Source organism: Terrapene carolina, unplaced genomic scaffold (genome assembly GCF_002925995.2).
Source record: "Terrapene carolina triunguis isolate 2854851 unplaced genomic scaffold, T_m_triunguis-2.0 Scaffold32922, whole genome shotgun sequence".
In the NCBI taxonomy this organism is placed as follows: Eukaryota; Metazoa; Chordata; order Testudines; family Emydidae; genus Terrapene; species Terrapene triunguis.
This window is the reverse complement of record NW_020697273.1, coordinates 217,180-232,772: the sequence shown is the minus strand read 5'-3', so window position 1 is coordinate 232,772 and position 15,593 is coordinate 217,180. Positions and strand designations below refer to the sequence as shown.

At 49.6% G+C, this 15,593-nt stretch overlaps 1 protein-coding gene across 1 annotated transcript in view; it reads right to left on the bottom strand.

The window, feature by feature from the left end:
* LOC112118518 (beta-2-syntrophin) overlaps positions 1–15,593 on the bottom strand; it is a 50,655-nt gene extending 35,062 nt beyond the window's left edge. Inside the window, exon 1 of the mRNA XM_024216874.2 lies at positions 15,113–15,593. Within this exon, the coding sequence (XP_024072642.1) occupies positions 15,113–15,593 (481 nt within the window). The remainder of the gene's footprint in view (positions 1–15,112) is intronic.

The window sequence follows — 15,593 nt, the reverse complement described above, 5'->3', positions numbered from 1 at the left end:
CCAGCCACACCTTCTCCCACTCCTGTCACTGTCAGAAGTCTGAGCTCCTCCCGTTTCCCAAGGCCATACCCACCTCCAGCTACCACATGCACAGTGCAGCAGGTTGCCAGGAGGCTCCATCAGCTGCTGGGGCCAGGAGGGGGTTCAGTCACCAAGCCAGGCCATGGGCTCAGAGCGAGCTCGGACACTGCTGAATTCAGTATCAGCAGGTGCTGCTCTATCCAGGCTCCTCAACGGCAAAGGGGACATTAAAGCAAGGCCTTTCCAGCCTCTCTCTGGAGTCTGCCCAGACACAAGGGCAGACTGTTCCAATCTCGGTTCTAATGGCAAGGTATGGGCAGACTTCTGCCAAAGGAGCATCCCTCTGCATTACCACTCACTGGATTCCCGGGCTCTAACACATTACCCCAAGTTGGCATGAGACAAAGCCAGGCTCTCACGGTGCTAGATCAGAACTTAGCATTCAGTCACAGCCCCCCAAAGCTGCCTTCCAAAAGACAACATTTTCAAGTGACCAGGAAGAAGAAAGTCTGTCACCAGAGGGTTAATGCTGCATTGTAGCATCTCCTGACACAGCCAATGAAGTACCAGGGGACAAAGCAGACTAATGCAGCCAGCTCCACCTCCGGAGTAGGTCTCTGCCTGTGACAGGTGCATAGACATGGTTAGCCGTGCCCACCTCCTCGGGACCCATGCTTCGTATCCAGAGGCAGTTGAGCTGTGAGAGCAGCGCGTGTTGAGTGTTAATATGTCAAAGAGCAAAGGAGCCAAGGCCATGCAGAAAAGTTTCATCTGGTTATATGAGCTTCAAGCCAATAACTCCTGCCCTCTTCCTTCGGCTCTGTGCTCCCATCGGATCGGTTCAACTGAGCAGCACGGCTGGACCAAGATCCATGCTGTGAGGAGAAGCTTGCCCTTGCTGAGGCAAGCTAACTAGAGTTAATATTAGCCTCCTGCAGGCAGTCAGAGCACTTATCCCAGGATTACACAGCTCCATGCACCTTAATCTTCCCCTCCCTGGTGGAGATGGGCGAGCCCTGCGAGGTGGAGCACTAATCCAGAACTCCGCAAAGGGGCCTGCTACACAGCTGGCCACCAGATGTGGATGTTGGTGTCTTTGTTCTAAGTTGCTTTCCAATACAGTCAGGAAGTTAAATACCACCAAAGCATAACCCACATGGTAGAACACAGGTGGGTCATTTATACACCGCCCTGACTTTCACGGAAGGGCTAAAGGCTTGACTCTTTGGAAAGGAAAAATCTGTGAGCTGCTGAGCCATCAATGATTTTTGAGTGAGTGAAACTAACCTGATCAGATAATCCCAAAGGCTGCTATGAACATGGCAGCAAAGCATGTGCACAGCCAGAACCTCATCACGTCTGACTGCTAAATGCAGCTCCAGATGGGGGAGCCTCATTCAGGATTGGCCAGGTGCAACTCATAGATCTCATAGACTTTAAGGTCAGAAGGGACCAATATGGTCATCTAGTCTGACCTCCCGCATGAAGCAGGCCACAAAAGCTAACCCCCCCCCCCTTCCCTTAACTCTGCTGTTGAAGTCTCCAGATTGTGATCTAAAGACTTCAAGCTGCAGAGAATCTTCCAGCTTGTGACCCTTGCCCCTGCGGAGGAAGGCGAAAAACCTCCAGGGCTACTGCCAATCTACCCTGGAGGAAAATTCCTTCCCGACCCCAAATATGGCGATCAGCAGAATCCCGAGCATACAGGCAAGAATCTCTAGCCAGACCCACATTTTACCAGCGATGGCACGTTATTGCCTAATTGATTAGAATCACGTAATCCCATCAAACCATTCCCTCCATAAACTTATCTAGCCTAATCTTGAAGCCAGAGAGGTCTTTCGCCCTCACCGTTTCCCTCGGAAGGCTGTTCCAAAATTTCACCCCTCTGACGGTTAGAAACCTTCGTCTAATTTCAAGCCTAAATTTCCCCAAGGCCAGTTTATATCCATTCGTTCTCGTGTCCACATTAGTACTGAGCTGAAATAATTCCTCTCCCTCCCTCCAGATGGGGGAGCCTCATTCAGGATTGGCCAGGTGCAACTGGAACTGTACTTGCAAAAAAGGCCAACCAAGCCCATTTAGAACTCAAAGAAAACATTTGTAACATTTTGACAAATGCTGAGATTCTAAAAAGGTCTAGAATTGAATTTGGTAACTGAAAACCCATGTCAGTGAAGGGTTGGCCTCAGCAACTGGCACATCCCCGCTGCACGTGGAAACCTGGTGCTTCCATTACTGCAGCTCTCCTCCCAGCTAAAAGTGAGCCAAAGAGGACCAATAAAAGGCAGTGTAACATGACCAGTTCTTGGAGGGAAGGAGAAGAGTCAGAGCTTGTCACCATCACTTTCAAGAGTTGCATAATGTATTTTAAGAGGGGCCAGAGAGGATGCAAGATGCCCAGCAAGGAATCACAGCTTGGAAGGTCCATCCCTCTCAGGACGGGCCGGAATGCCTTGTTTGTGCCCTGCCCATGTCTGCTAACGCTGCTGCTGCTGTCAGGATCACATCTGGGCCTCAACTGTAAGCCACCCTCAGTGACCGATTCTAACCCTGCAGATTAACATGGTGTTTGAGGAAGGATGCGTTACAGCATTTCACAGCTTAAATTCACAGAAAAGGAAAAAGCCAACACAGCCCTTTGAAGACAGGGACTGCTGCCCTGTAACAGCTGGAGCCTGCAATTCCAGCAGGGACAAAACTGGGAGCTTGGTTATCATTCAAGTGTGCAAGCTATTGAAGTCAAGGAATTGGCTACAACCTAGCACCCTGTTTTCCTGATGTTAATATGTAGTTCACTGGGACATGAAAACAGCCCCGAATCAGTAGTTCCTTCTTGCCTTACAAATCCATGAATCTATGAACTGCATGGATGGAAATACAGAAAGCAAGGAGCCACCAAAAGTGAACACAGAACTTCTAACTGGGGAGGAAAAATATACAAACAAACATGAAGAAGCCGCCTACGTAGCCGAGAATACACCCTGGAGTAATGTGCTTGGCCTCAGCAGTTTTTCCACATGCTTATTTTTGCAGCGTAAACGAAGGACGATTTGCCAAGGCTGGTCGGATTTTTAACCCCTTTTAAAAGCAGAACCAAGCACTGTGATATACTTTGTGTTGGAGGGAACCCTCAGGTTTTCAGGGAGAACTTTGCACAATGCCAGTTTTCTAACTGGGTGGGCAACACCAGGTGCTCCATTGATAGGCTTTGGAAAGGGAATTAGCCAAAGGGATAAGGAGAAAAGAAAAGCAGGAGACCAGTGACCAAGGTCCCCCCAGTGACTAAATACCACCCCCCATATGAGCTACTCTGAACCAAACATAACTTGACGTGGTGCGAGACTTGTTAAACATCTGCCTAACAAACCCATCGAAATCTCTGCTGCACGCCTCAAGCCGTAAAGCCCTGACAGTCAGGCACTAGCCCCAGCTATTGCTCTGTACGAACAAAGCTCTTCAAAGGTGAAAATCCGTGAGACTGGTACCCAAACAGCCTGGTGTTTTGAACTGTTCCCAGAGTGGGAATACATGGGACTATTCAAACACTGGAGGTATAGTCTACAGGAACTACAGGGCACTGGCTGCATTGTAGATGGCAAAGGTGACTGTAAACAGGAATGTGTTAACAAGAACCCAAATGGAGGAGACAAGAATGCAGGAAACATTTCGAGACGGATGCACTTGTGTGGGGGAAGACCAGCCTTCTGCAGACAAGATGTGCTTCTCTCCCCTGATATGCTAGCTGGACATCTGGACAAAAGATTCTGGACTTCATTTCAGTGATATGAACAGATGCCATATGCTCTCTCTAATTACGAGAGACAATTTTGCCACATATGCACCCCTTCCCTCCTCCTACGTCTGAGGCCAAACATTAACCCTCTGCTCCCCGGGGAATATCAGACCTGATGCCTGCATCTGCTCATAAGAAATTAGAGCACCACCTGGTTCAGCAAGGGTCAGCCCAGTAGTCTGACACTAGCAGAGGAAACATCATCAGGGAGGAAGGGTGGGGTGAGCTGGTGATGGTCACAGAAAGACAAGTGCTCCGCATTGCCAGCAGCATTCAGTGCAGGTTTGAGTCCAGCACCAACTTGGAAGTGCTGGCGAGCAGCAGACTCTCAGAGCAGGTCCAGAAGGAAGCTCAGAGAGCGTACTGACATACTAATATAAAGCTGCAAAAGCCAGAGGCTGGTCTATGCAGCTGTTGCTCACAACTGTTTGTCTCACTATTGCAGCAGGGCAGATGGCTGTGCTTTCAGGCGAGTGGTTCTGAAGCAGCCTTGGCCATGGACTCCTTTAGTGCAATGCTTGGCAGACACCAAAGCCACTCACCTGCTAAACTCCAGGAAACAGGCATTCAGCAGTGACTCTGCTGTCAGCTGGAAGCAATAACGACTGGTAGCCCAATGAATTACTCCTCCCTCTTACGCTACGCACACTAAACACGCCTGTACTTCGAGAGAGAAACGCCTTCTTTGCTTTCAAGTGAACGAGGTAAAAGCAAGGCAAACCCCGCTTCAGAGGATTTCATGCCCTTCTCTCATTTAATCCTCTTCCCCGGCCCTATTATCTTCTCTAATTCCAATCTATTGCAAGAGCTGCCTTGTGCCAATTAGTCTGACCCTAATGAGCTGCAGCTGCCATTTTAAAGGTGCATTGTGGTGAGCATGGCTAGTCAGCTCTGAGCCAGAAATGCAGTCATATCTGTGAAAGTAAAAATAATTGAAGTCTAGCCCCGAGCCTGGCCATTGTGATGGTTTCGGATCATTTGGGAAAGGGAAGCAACTCCCAACACTTTACTTATATTGAATCACAAAATACGTCTAGGGTGCCTGCTGCTGTAGCCTAGCGCCGCGGGACCCAATCCCCGACTGCAGCCTCTGGGAACACACATACCAATCATCTTGTTCTCCTTAAGCACCTTATTCCTGAGCTAGTGCACCTATGCACACAACCCTGCCAGGCCTGGCCAGAAAAGTAGAGCACTTACTCAAAAGGAATGAGCTAGTGCAGTGACAAAGCCTCACACTCGCTAGTGACATTAGACAGAAGAGTCAGTACAAATACGGCCCTCAGAACTTCCACAGACTTTAAAGCTTGTGGGAAGAGACTGTAGGAAAGTGGGAAGGTGCCATGGTACGGACGCTCCAACAGGACATTGACTTCTCCAAAGTTAAGGCATCCACAGGTGCAGTCTGAACTTCTCAGGAACTTCTAAACTCCTTCAGAAGAGTCTGATCCACAGACCCCACCTTACAACAAGTACCCTGATCCTGTAAACCATTAACTGTTTGAGTAAGGGGTTCTCAAGCTCTGGCCCCTTGCTGTGAAAGGGACAAAGGGAACACTGGAGGCTGGGGTCGCCGTAGAGAAAAATATACAGTCTGGGGACATTCTAACTGTGCATTTCTGTCCTGGCAAGTGTTTGGGCTTCTTTAAATTGTACCTTAACTCTGAACGTCTTGGGTTTCTGCTGCTTGTCTGGTGTATGGCTACAGCTCTCCTGTAGGGTTCACCACTTGTAAGTTACCAAGGTGTTCTACCAACCTCAACTCCAGTTTAAAGTTCATTGCCTGGGAATTAAGATAAAGTTTAACAAATGAGGAAGTGGTCATGTGTGTTTTGAAACCCAGGTTAGCTCTATCCCCTGATGCAATGGAAGCTGCCTTAGGGCTGAGACTTTCTCTACCAAGTATACTAGGATCTTAACCCCTCCCCCCACTTGTTCCCCCCCTCTCTCTCAGCCCTTGATGAGGACCCCTAACTCCACCTGTCACTGCCAGGGGTTGGTTCATCCCCAGCTATTCAAATGGCCCTTGGTATGAGCAGAAAGGATATTCTGCCCATGCCAGATGTTAGGGAGGGGGGCTTTAAAAGCTGCTGTTGAGCCAGATCTACCTTGGCTAGTTACTTCATTCCAATTACTGAGTCCTGAATTAAATGCTTAAAATAGGCTCTCCTCACCCCTCAAGCTGAAATGCTACCATCACCCCAAGAGTCAGTTATCTCCCAATGGCTGCTCGGGGAGCAGATTTTCACAAGTCTCCTTCATATTGGTAGGCAGTGACATTATAAAACATTATAAAACCAGGCCATACTGCAGCTTAACGGTGACGCTGCAGGTTGTCCCTAGAACACAGAATGTTACAAATATTCAGACACTTAGTTTATTGTTAACCAGCTTTAGTAAGAAGAATTAGGCCTTTTGCAGACTCGCTTGCCAAATCGCGGCAATAACTGAAGTGTTTCAGCACTGTCTACAAGCCAAACATGCATCTGCTGGCAAACTACATGAGTGGGCATGCCCTCCAGCAGCTAATTAACAAGGTGGCACACAAGCACAAAGACAGCAACAGTTAGCACTAAAGGGAACAAGAAAGATTTTGGTAAGGTGATTAGAACACAGCTTTAAATACACTGATGAAGATACTGAGCCTCAGCAGCTAGGAGAACTGGGGGGGGGGGGGGGGGGGGGAGACGCGGCGGCGTCATCAGGGCAGTTTCTTTTAAGCAGTTAGCTGACCAATATCTCTATAGCAGTATCAACTGCAGAACCCTGCAGGGAAGACTGTGCAGCATGTTACTCTCTGGGCAACAAGGCTAGGGGGCCTCGGCATGTGGCTTTGCCAGACAGGAAACATATCTAGGAGATCAAGTGTAGAGAATTCTCAGTACTGCCACAGCCTGCAAGGAGGAGCCTCTGAACTTCACCCCTGGTACTTTAAGATTCCTTAGAACACTTGTCAAGCTTAGTTGATTACATACCCTCAGTGGTCAAAGCTGCAGAAGCCAATACAAAAATGGGAGGATTTTGCTAGTGTATCTGCAGTACACCAACACGGCCTAAGCTTCATGGGGACCAGAGCGACACTACATGGCTCTCCCTGCTGCAGAGCCTCAAGACACTAGCATCCCAAGCTCCTGAACCATGTCCTCTATTCACGGCTAAAGGCAGCCAAAAAGGTCAGAGACACAACACTAGACAATAGCTGGAACAACAAAGAGGAACCAGGGCCTTGATTCACATTTTGCTTTCAATCCCGAGCACTACAAGTGCACCCATCTTCCACCCCCTTCCCATGCTTGCAGAACCATCAGGGACCAGGCCTCAGAGCGAGCACAGCACCCATTTCACCTCCATCAGTAGCCAGCATTGCTCAGCGCTACATTAACCACAGGAGTAATGGTCACAGAGGAGACCTCACCCCTCTGCTGTTAAACTCCATTACAGGGAAGATAGGCCTACCCACAATCTGCTGTGAAGGGGAGAAGAGAGACTTGGGCTATGTCTTCACTGCAGAAAAATGCAGAAGGCTTTTGACTTGGGTTAAAACAGCAGTGAAGACATGGCAACACTGCAGCTTGATTTAAGCCTACAGGGCAGTCCCTGTGGTTGAATTTGAGCTGCTAACCTGAGTTAGAGACAAAAATCTCTCTAATATTCTGGGTCCAACATGGCTAGAACTACACTGCATACAACCTGAGTTAGAGGCAGAACTGCTGTGCCTTCACTGCTTTTAACCCAAATCAAGGTCAAGAACACACCTTTTTTTGCAGTGAAGGACAGGCTCTTAGGGCTTCTCTTCAGGACAGTGTTAGCTCAAGTTAGCCCAACTCACACCACACACAACCCTGCAGCTCCACAGGGTGAGAGCAGCTGGGTTAGCAGCACAGCGTTTGGATGAGCAGCAGAGTAGCCGAGTCCTGCGCATGCATTACTGGCTGAGCGTCAGCAGCGCCCTGTTGATGGCCAGGGCCGGCTCTAGGCACCAGCAAAACAAGCAGGTGCTTGGGGCAGCACATTTGCAGGGGGCGGCGTTCTGGCCATCTTTTTTTTTTAAACTCACTTCCTCCCCTCTTGCAACACTGCAGAAGCGGAGAACCCATGGGACCCTGGGAGCTGTAGTTCCTTGCCTAGCTCCCTGCCTATAGAGCCAGCCCTGGAGCAGGGAAAGAACTACATTTCCCAGCAATCCCTTGGCAGCTATCAACAGGAAAGGGAGGGGGAGGGAGTGAGGTAGCTGAGCCATGCTGCAGCTTGCTGTGACTGGAGAGCTGGCGGCTAGAACGGGGTGGCACTGTGAGTGGGGGACAAGTGTGCCCAGCCCAAGGAGTAGAAGGCTTTGCCCCAGATATCCCCTTCAGAAGACTTCCCCAGACTGGATTAGGGATACTGGTGTGACCTCACCTTGCAGTCCCCAAAGAAGGAATTGGGTGGACTAAAGGGACAGTGCACCTCTCTATCTGAAGCCTAGCAAGGGAGGTACGTGGATCCCACTAGAATTTAAAATGAAAAGTAAGGGAGGGGAGGCTCTGCTTGAGGACCTGGGCAGCTTTAGATACAGTACCAGGCACGTAGGAGGATTTCCACTTCTGAGCCATGGAAGCAGAAATTGACTTTTCCTTTCCAGATATAGCTAATATTCAGAAAGTGAATCTAGCACTTGCCTTCCAGATTTGAACACCCTCAAAATTCAGGAGTGCTCAAGCTCAGTTTGGGCAGCTGTTACTTCGTTTCTCCCAAATCAAATATACTGATCCACTGTAACTTGCTGTAGAAAAAGTAGGATAAAATTGAGCAAGAAATGCTTCCCAGTGATTTTTCGGACTGGAATTGCTATTTTTCAACAGCCATTGCTTTTTTTTTTTTTTTTTAGTTTTTTTTGTTTAAAAGGAAGACAGTGATTGCATTGGCAAATTCCCTATAGAAACAAAGAGTGGAACAAAAGAATAATAAAGGCACCTCAACTTTTCCTCATTTATGTAGGACAGTCTTATAATATGCATCCAGATATCCTCCAATCACACAAGCTGAAAATTGTTCCGCTTTACTGCAGTTCTGTAACCATATGGGAACCAATCCTGTCTGTGTTCTGTGAACATCCAAAATTCCTGATGAATGACCCACCCTGGGAGTGAGTTACCAGTGACCCAGGGCTGGGACAGCAGGAGGGTGCAGGTTGGGGGGGAGAGCCCAGGGCTGGGGTGGAGGCAGCCAAAAATTTTTTTGCTTGGGGTGGCAAAAACCTAGAGCCAGCCCTGTTGATGGCACAGCCAGCTGGAGGCTAAAGCTCCACTAGAGCTTTGTGGGTGTGCACAGGAGCCTGGCTAGGAGCACTTGCATTACACCATGCGCTAACGCCTCAGCGAGGACAAGCCCATACTCCCCCAGCACCCCTCATGGCCGGAGGTGACTAGAGACATGGGGTTGCCAACATGTCTCAGAAAAGCTGCAGCTTGTTCCCCACTGTCCCCTCCACAGAAAACTCTCATCCCCGGGGGCTGCCAGCAAAGCAGCGAGATTTGGGCAGGGAAAGATGTGGAACATGCTGAATTTTATCTAGATTGCGGTGGTCTTGCGGCTCTCCTTCCTCTTTGTGAGCCACACAGGCTGAATTTTAACCTGCCCCATTCCCTGGAAGTTCTACTCTGAAGTCTCAGGAGCCTGCTTTAAAACTAACATAAGGAAGAGCTTCCCATCCCCCAGCTCAGAAAACCTGATCAAATAGTGCACTAGAACACATTCACACACAGCCTCCCTTTAGAGGGAGTCCAGGGAGGGAAACACTCAGCATGGGTCCACCCCCCAGAAATACAGCCTCTCTAAACCGCTCCCATAGCTAACCAGCAAAGGAGGGGCAAGCGGTGTGCTACAGATGAGCCCAATGCCCTGCAAGCATTGCACTGGCTACCACTCCCAAGCATGAGAAGCATCTGAGCAACCAACACATTTGCTGTGCACCTCTAATTGCTGCCTTCTTGCCTCTGGATGCATCTTACAGCAGCTACTAGCTCTGGCTTTTACAAAGTAGTTGGACAGCATTTTACTTTCCTGGTACGATGGCACTTCTGTGATATGCCAGTACCAGGTGCTTGGTCCATCCAAGATTAGAGTCTTGTTCCCAAATAATACTACTGCACAGATTCTATCAGGTCTCTAACCATCATATTACAGGGGCCTTTCTATAGAAGGCCACTTTGGCAGGGCTCAGCACAGAGGAGCACCATGAGCCTACCGACTGGACCAGTTACCCAGTCCTCACGCTAACTGCCCTTTGCCCACATCTCATGAGACCGCCACGTAAGAGATGCTGGAACATAAGAATGGCCAGACTGGGTCAGACCAATGGTCCAGCTAGCCCAATATCCTGTCTGACAACGGCCAGTTCCAGATGCTTCAGAGGGAATGAACAGAACAGGGCAATTTCAAGTTACGCATCCTGTCATCCAGTCCCAGCTTCTGGCAGTTAGACATTGGGCATGGGGTTGCCTCCCTGACCATTTTGGCTATCCTCCAGGAACTTATCTAATTCCTTTTTGGCCTTCACAACATCCCCTGGCAAGGAGTTCCACAGCTTGACTGTGCGTTGTGTGAAGTATTTCCTTAAGTTTGTTTTAAAACTGCTGCCCATTAATTTCATTGGGCGACCCCTGGTTCTTGTTACATGAATATACAAACCCCAAAGAGGCTCTCATTTGAGCCATGTACTAATGGGTCACTAGATAACGTACAGCTGATGAACTAGTAACTTTACAATCCCCACTAGAAAGCAAGAAGCATCTTGTAATGCATTCCAGATTGTAAAGTGAGGGAGGCTGCCTTTTGAGCTCTGGCATCTCAGAGCTGTCTCTTATGACTGAGGTGAAACGTACAGTACAAACTTCTAAAAATGTAGTTATTTGTTCTTCTGTACAAGAGGATAAAAGGAACCTTACAATACGAGACAAGGAGTGAAAGGGGAAACAGATGGAGGAGGAGAAATATTAAGTCTGGCACATAAGACCTGAATGGAAACGTTCTCTGCTTCTCGGCCAATAATTAGAGACCAGCCTGCAATCCCATCAGCTGAAATGTAATGCCATGGAGAGTGCAAGTGACAAGTCCATTTTTTGTTAAAAGCAATAACTGTGATTGGAGCTAGTGAAGTGACGTGAAATCTTTTCCCAGCCACTGCAGAGCAACGCTGACTTTCTCTCCAGAGGCCCCAAAGGCTCAAATTATCAGGTTACAGCTGAGCTGGGGTAAATCAGCATCCTTTGGCAGCTCTAGTCTTCATGCTGGAGTTCACAATTGTGCACCAGCTGGAGCCCCTCATGTTATAACTCTAGCAACCCGGCAGCAGCACTACCGAGTCCCTTCAAAATTCAGAAGGGGGTTCAGGGATATGGGTAATGGACTGCATACCCTTTTTACTCTAGGTCACCAATTCTAATGCAGTCCAGACTGAACGTGGCCTCAGTAGACCCCGTATAATGGCTGTTTGGTGCTGTATGTGAAAACATGTGTGTTCTCAAGCCAGTTCCTCAGCCCAAAAATCAACATAAAAACTGACATTTGTGGGCAGCCATAGCAAAAACAAACAAAAATGCCAAGATGGGAAATGTGCTGAACTGCACTCTGCTACTGAAGGAAGCACCTACACCATCAATGCCCAGAATGCACCCAACTACAGCCTATGGGCAGTTCTTACACATCTCTGTACCCCGATGGGAATCAGTGCATTATGCTCAGCATTTCCAGCCTGATACTGTAATGTATTACGACACTGCCTTTTGAATGGAATCCCATTGTACGCAGCAATTTTATCTTGGCAGTCCCAAAGCACTGACCATCCATCTAGAATTACTCGTTTGAGCTCTTGGAAGGCTGGATTATTTTATATTTCTTGTCTGAGCGTGTCAAAGAATGGTAGTGCTAGAGTCATATTTGCTTTGCATGGCAGAACATTATGCAGTCTCTTGTCATGTTGATCACTTTTACACCAATTACTTCCACCAGGACTGAATTCTTATCGCCAGTCACTGGCTGTGACAGAAAGGCCCAGGAAGTGCTGGAAATCTCCCAGCAAAGTCTCATGAGATTTCTAGCCCAGTTTGCAAACCAGAGGTTCAATGCCACCAAGCCTTCCATTGACTCAGGACTCTACCACAGGTCAGCAGTTTCAGGCTTTACATTTTAAAGGGTTAATGTAATCGTTAGCAGCAATCACTGGAAGAAGGTACCTCAGAATCAGCCACATGAGCACAGGGAGGATTTAGAAAGCTGTACTAGAATTAGAACATCTAGCCTCTGAGTACTGCAGGATTTACTTCGACAACCTTAGGCCTGCTGCAAGACGGTAAATTCCGGAGGCGGCAGCTACACTGCAAACCCACCCCTGTTCTGGCAGCCATCTGTCAGAGTACAGGAACACAAGAACGGCCAAACTGGGTCACACCAAAAGTCCATCTAGTCCAGTGTCCTGTCTTCCAACAGTGGCCAATGCCAGGTGCTTCAGAGGGAATGAACAGAACAGAGCAATTTCGAGTGATCCATCCCATCGTCCACTCCCAGCTTCAGAAAGTTGGAGGTTTAGGGACACCAGAGCACAGGTTTGAATCTCTGACCATCTTGGCTAATAACCACTGATGGACTTTAAAAGGAAGCTCTATTGGCAGCTTCAGGCATCAGTTCTCACTAGAATCATAAATGTCGTTGAGAAAGGGCAGCCCACGGAAGGCAGTAGAAGAGCAGACTCACTCCCTCTGGCTCTCCAGCTACCCAAACAGCTCAATGCAGGAACTGTAGGCCTTAAAATGGAATTACCTCTCCAGAAATCAAGGTTTCTCTGTCTGCTTTCCTGATGCATCTTGCAAACTAAGATTCATTTTTCTGTTTGGTTTAGAAGAGAAACCGCTCAGTTTCCCCTACTTGCTACCACAGATTACTAATGACAGAGTCACTCCCTAGACCAGCAGATAATTTATGCTCTCAACTCCTTTTAATCACAAAGTTGTGTAATAAATAAATAGACAACACTCTAAAAATACCAACATCTCCATACCACAGCATGCAGACTTCAAGGAAACAGCTTCCCAAAGGAATATCAAACCTGGACCACCTTTTACCTCTAGCAAGAATCAAACTCTTTCACAGTATTAAACAAATTACGTGCAATTTACAACCCTTCTGAATGTAGCTTTCTGGTTTTCTTACTGCTATAATCTTCCAGATAATGCAGTCACCCTCACCACCAACGGTGGGTCAGCTTGCTGCATATTTCAGCTTTCCACAGGTAAATTCCTCTTTTAAGACCCTCTGGATCTGCCTCCAATCACCAGCACCTCTCCCATCACATTCTTTGCACCAGCATGTAGACGCTTTGCAAGACCTTTCATCAAACAAGGCTCTTGACACATAAGCAGTCTGTCCGAGCCAGGATGTTCAGGGCACAGGAAATGATGCTGTGAAGCCATCCCAGCTTCTTCCAGACCAGCTCTCAAACTTTTGCACTGGTGACCCCTTTCACACGTAGCAAGCCTCTGAGTGCGAGCCCTCCTTATAAATTAAAAACATTCTTTATATTTAACTATTATAAATGCTGGAGGAGAAGCGGGGTGGAGGCTGACAGCTCATGACCACGTAATAACCTGGGTCACGACCTGCAGTTTGAGAACCCGTCCCAGATCATCCCATCCAACCTGCAGTCCCAAGCTGTGAGTCCCAGAGCTCAAGGTTCTTTGCAGAATGCCACCCACACACAAGCAATCAGCAGTTTGATTCTAGTAACTTTACAGAACATATCCAAATCCATCACCTAATATTGCAGTTTGCTTTCCTTCATAAAGGTTTTAGGCCACCAATGACTTTCCGTTAGGGAGACGACTCATTCCCACAAAACCAACACATCAGCATGGGCCTCTAGTTAAGGGAGGACTGCTTGGAATAGCTGACAGCATGTGCCTCCAACTCCATGCAAACAGAAAACTTTGGCCGGTTGCTTTGCAGCCCAGCGTTTAAACTGTTCCAGTGGCGTTGGAGCACATCACTCACAAACCTTACTGCTCAAGCACCCACGGACAGGTCTGTACAGCTGCATTCTCAGTTACAGGCCCTCAGCTATAAGGGACTTCCAACCACAAATACTACCTTGCGGGTTCAATTGCAGACGCTACCCCACTCAGCAACTGCAGAATAGCAGCAGCATCTCTACTGGAGGCAAAGCCACAACAACAGACTTGAGTATCAGAATTGCACTAAAGCTTTCACCATGGGCTGGGGCTTAGCAGCGAGCAGATGTTGCTGCTAGCATGTGAGCCAGGCAGTGAACGATTCCCCTAAGAAAGGAAGGGAGGAGCCAAATTACATCTTCACTTGCAGTTTGGGGCCCCCAGGCTACTTGTCATGAATTCCCCTAAAACAGACAAATCAGGCATGGACTTACACCCACTGCCACATCTTCCAATCCCGGGAATGCAAGCACACTTCCATATAGTAGATCCACTACAAGGGCTGGGGTGAGGACTTGTCCCCTCTAACCCTGGGCTACTTAGAGATGACAGACTGTGAAACAAGAGCTTTCACTCTAGCAGCCCTATAGACAGCATCTCCAAAGAGGACTCAATGGCTATCCCCACTGCTCTGCTTCTGTATTACGGAGAACCCAACCGGGACAAATGCCACAGAGTAGGAGCTTTGAAATGCAAATGAGGGAAAACTGCAAGCGATAGAGCTGTTCAGTTTAGGCCCACACACGAAGTCAGCGGGAGGAGCTTGTTTTCAGGCACTCTCCTGCCTACAGAGCTGCACCTGTGAACAGAGCTCCCCTGCCCAGGGACGGGGTATGAATGAGCAGCTGCAGGAAAGCAAGATTCTGCTGGACCAACCCAAAGTAACCAAGTATCTAGCTCAGATGTACACACCGGGCTGCTGCTCCTACACATACTCCCGCCCTGCAAGAGCCCACCACTTTGGGGATCATACTGCACCATGACCCAGACAAGCTCTTCATTTCACCCCCAGCGTTTGCCTCTAGACCGTACACAGACAACCCTCCATGCCACCTTAAGCCCTAGGATTTCAGAGCCCGGACATACACTAACAGCGATACTATCTGTCTTATAGCAGCGCCTGGAGAGGACAGGCCAGGCGGGGGGGGGGGGGCAAGCGTGCGAGGCGCTGTACAGACACATCGGCGCATGCAAGCCGCAGACCGGCTTCGGGGACTTGCCCAGGGTCGCACCGGGAGCCCAGTCTCGCCCGCTGCCTCCCCCACAAGGCCAGCCTGGCTCCGGGAGCCGGGGGGGTGTCACACACACACGGTACCTTCCAGCAGCACCTCGCGGCCGGCCCGCTTCAGCGCCTGCACGGCCTGGTCGTGGGTGGCGTCGCGCAGGTCGGTGCCGTTCACCGAGAGGATGGCGTCCCCGAGCCGCAGGGCGCCGCAGCGCTCGGCCGCCAGCCCCGGGAAGATGCGGGAGATGAGCACGGGCATGCGGTTCTCGCGCCCGCCCTTGATGCTGATGCCCAGCCCGCCCGCCTCGGCCTTCACCACCCGCACCCGCCGCACGCCCGGCGGCGCCGGCTCGGCCGGGGGCGGCGAGAGCGGGCGGGGCTCCGGGCCGCCCCCCGCCGCGCCCCACTCGGCGCCGTTGGGCAGCCCGTTGGGCGGCCCCGCGGGCTCGGGCGGCGGCTCCGAGGTGAGGCTCAGCGCCTCGCCGCTCAGCTCCGCCGCCACCCGCACCCAGCGCTCCCGCAGCAGCAGCTCCAGCAGCCCCGCCTTGGCGGCGCGCGTCCACACCGCCAT